Source organism: Nestor notabilis, unplaced genomic scaffold (genome assembly GCF_000696875.1).
Source record: "Nestor notabilis isolate BGI_N333 unplaced genomic scaffold, ASM69687v1 scaffold18504, whole genome shotgun sequence".
NCBI lineage: Eukaryota > Metazoa > Chordata > Aves > Psittaciformes > Psittacidae > Nestor > Nestor notabilis.
The window spans coordinates 10,098-12,942 of NW_009924544.1; the positions used below are offsets into that span (position 1 = coordinate 10,098).

The 2,845-nt window shown below is 55.1% G+C and overlaps 1 protein-coding gene across 1 annotated transcript in view; it reads right to left on the minus strand.

Moving 5' to 3' along the window:
* LOC104404265 (diacylglycerol kinase gamma-like) overlaps positions 1-2,845 on the minus strand; it is an 18,383-nt gene that overhangs the window by 5,194 nt on the left and 10,344 nt on the right. Inside the window, exons 19-20 of the mRNA XM_010012652.1 lie at positions 1,191-1,255; positions 131-221 (exon numbers count right to left, since the gene is read on the minus strand). Of these exons, the coding sequence (XP_010010954.1) occupies positions 131-221; positions 1,191-1,255 (156 nt within the window). The remainder of the gene's footprint in view (positions 1-130; positions 222-1,190; positions 1,256-2,845) is intronic.

The window sequence follows — 2,845 nt, forward strand, 5'->3', positions numbered from 1 at the left end:
CTTGGAACTGGATGAGCTTTAAGGTCCTTTCCAAACCAAACCATTCTGTGATTCTGCGACCCACAGGTGACACCTGCCAAAAGGCCTTTGTGTCACAGCTGGAGACAGGGACCATCCCAAGGAAACCCACCTCCACCTCGACATAGTCATGGAGCTTCTTGCAGGTGGCTGCAAAGGTCTCTGATGTCCCAAATTCGAAGTACCACAGCTTGTTCTTCATTCTGGGGCAAAGAGATGCATCAGCATCCCGCTTGGAAGCGGTGCCTTGCCCCATCCGCCCCCATTCCCTAGGATGGGCTGCCAGAGCCTTTCTGGAGCCACTGTGGTGGGGACATGGGCCACTGATGGGGACACAAGCGTATTGTGGGGAGGGACCACCAGTGTCACAGCTCCAGGGACTTGAGCTGTGGGACAGCAGGTAGCTTGGGCAGACCTGGCTCTGACACCCTGTGGAGGGGGAGGATGGGGATGTTGGGTGCTCCCTTGGCATGGGACAAGGGTGCCTTTATCTTAGCAGAGCTGAGCATGGGCTATTATCTGTCAACAGGACTGCCAGGGATGGGGTACCCCAGGGAGGGGATGTCCCCCACCTCAAGCCCTGCCTCACACCCTCCCGGCACCCTGCCAGGCAGCCCCCGACCACTGCTCATCCCCTGCATCAATCACTGCACCACGCTTCCACATGGAGCTACAACCTCTGGATTTCAGAGCAGAGCCAGATGCTTTGGTCCATTCAGCATTTTTCTAGCAGGTATTTATGAACATTGGCATGAGGGTCACAAGCCATAGCTCCTGCTGCTATCACACCATTTCCATGCACCCCGAGCACAGCAGGAGCGAGCTGCAACCTGCTGCCTGCCCTGCCCTCGCTGCCTGGCCTGCTCATGCCAGTTCTGGAATTTGGTGCTAATTATAAAGCATGAATGAACGTAATTCGGCATGTGGCCAAGTTTGAGCAGCCACTGCTGCATGGGGCCCAAAGGAGCACCCCAGACCCCCACCATGCCCATCCCCTAAGGTTGGCTGAACACCACACCATGTCCCCAGGGCTGCTGCCAGTCCCTTGAGAAGAGGGGCAAAAGGAGCCTGGTGGGAGGGGAGCAGGCTCCAACACATCCCGTCTGCACGGTGCACAGCAGCAGGGCATCCCCCCTCACCCAGCTTTTGGAGGGCCCATGGGCAGCCCTTACCTGCTGTTGAATTTCTCAGGGTGTTTTTCTCGCATGATGTGGAAGCGGTGGGCAATGGAGGCATCCTGCAGGGAGAGGGAGCGCAGAGATGTTGGTGGCACAGCAGGGAAATAGAACCCCCCTCTCTGAGCCCTGTGGGCACAGGCCAGAATAGTGTGGGCTCAGCTCTCTGGCCTCACTGCTGAGCCCCATGGCACACGTGGAGGTGATGGAGGAACCCTCACCCAGGCTGCTCACAAAGCACTGAACGGGCATGATAAGTGAGATGCAATTAGTGCACTTGGCTTCCTTCCATCATGACAGGGACTCCATATGAGGGTGGATGCTGAGGGAGGGAGGAAGGGCTACCAGGGGGATAGTGGGCTCTGGGGACACCCCAGGACCCTGCTCCTGACAGATCTGTCCCGGCAGCTCTCCTGAAACTCATTGCATCCTCTACTCTGCAGGGTGGGAGGGTGTTAGCCCAACTGGAAAGCTGTCACCAAATGCCCCCTGCAGTGACATCCCCTGGCATTAAGCAGAAACTGATGTGAAACTAGAAGCATCCTGTAGCACTGCTGGGTGGTCAACCCAGGCCATAATGGTACCATTCAGGCACATATGGCCAAAGTCAAAAATCCCGCAAGCCCCTGGGAAAATTGGTACTTTCCACTTTGCCATTCCCCAAAGCACTGCTGCTCCCAGGATCGACGTCCCGGAGTTGGGGAAAATCACATGGCATGGGGCTGCCGTTCTCCCCACGCTCCCTAACTTCGCTGGGTTAGGAAACAATGGGGGAATGCAGGTCCAAGCACCAAAGCTGCTGGGTGCCAGCCTGGCAAAAGCTTCACGTAGTGTGTCCAGCAGATCTCAACCCATCTGTGGGACCTCAAACTTCCCTGAACTTAAGCTCCTCACACACTTACTCTTGAACCATTCCAAGCTGGGAAGAGAGAGATTCCATGCCTGTTTATGTGTTTAAAGTGCTGCGATTACAAACGACAATAAACCCAGGAAATAAAAAAAGGTTGGAAATGTGAGCAAGGAAAAGTAGGGAGGAAGAGTCTCCAGTTTGAGAAACTCAAGCTCAAATGTAGAGCTTCACCAAACACTTAGATAGGCTTTTATGGTCTCTGAGGAATGTCACCAGGAACCAGACCCTGTTCCTAGGAATTAGCTCAGGGATGGCTCAGAAGAGGGCTAAGGATGAGTCTAGAAGGAAACAGGATGAGCCAGTGTGGGGGCCTTGCAGAGTATCCACTGAGCTGGATCTCTCCAGCAAATTCATAGAATCACAGACTGGTTTGGGTTGGAAGGGACCTTAAACTGTCCCCCCCCCCCCCCTGCCATAGGCAGGGACACCTTCTACTAGAGCAGGTTGCTCCAAGCCCTGTCCAACCTGGCCTTGAACACTGCCAGGGATGGGGCAGACACAATTTGGCCAGTGGGAAATGCCCCTGGGAAGCTGCTGATCCAGTTGGGTTTGAGGCTGTGGCTGTGCTGGGGACCCAAGCGACAGGTTCTGTGCTCCACTGGCATCCCAAGTTCTTCCCTCTGCTTTGCCATGGCTGGGTGGCTCCAGTGTGCATGTGTCCTGGGTTCAGCTACAGCAGTCATTTTTTCTCCTTCTTAGTAGCTGGTGCCGTGCTGTGTTTTTGACTTTCAGTCTGGGAAAA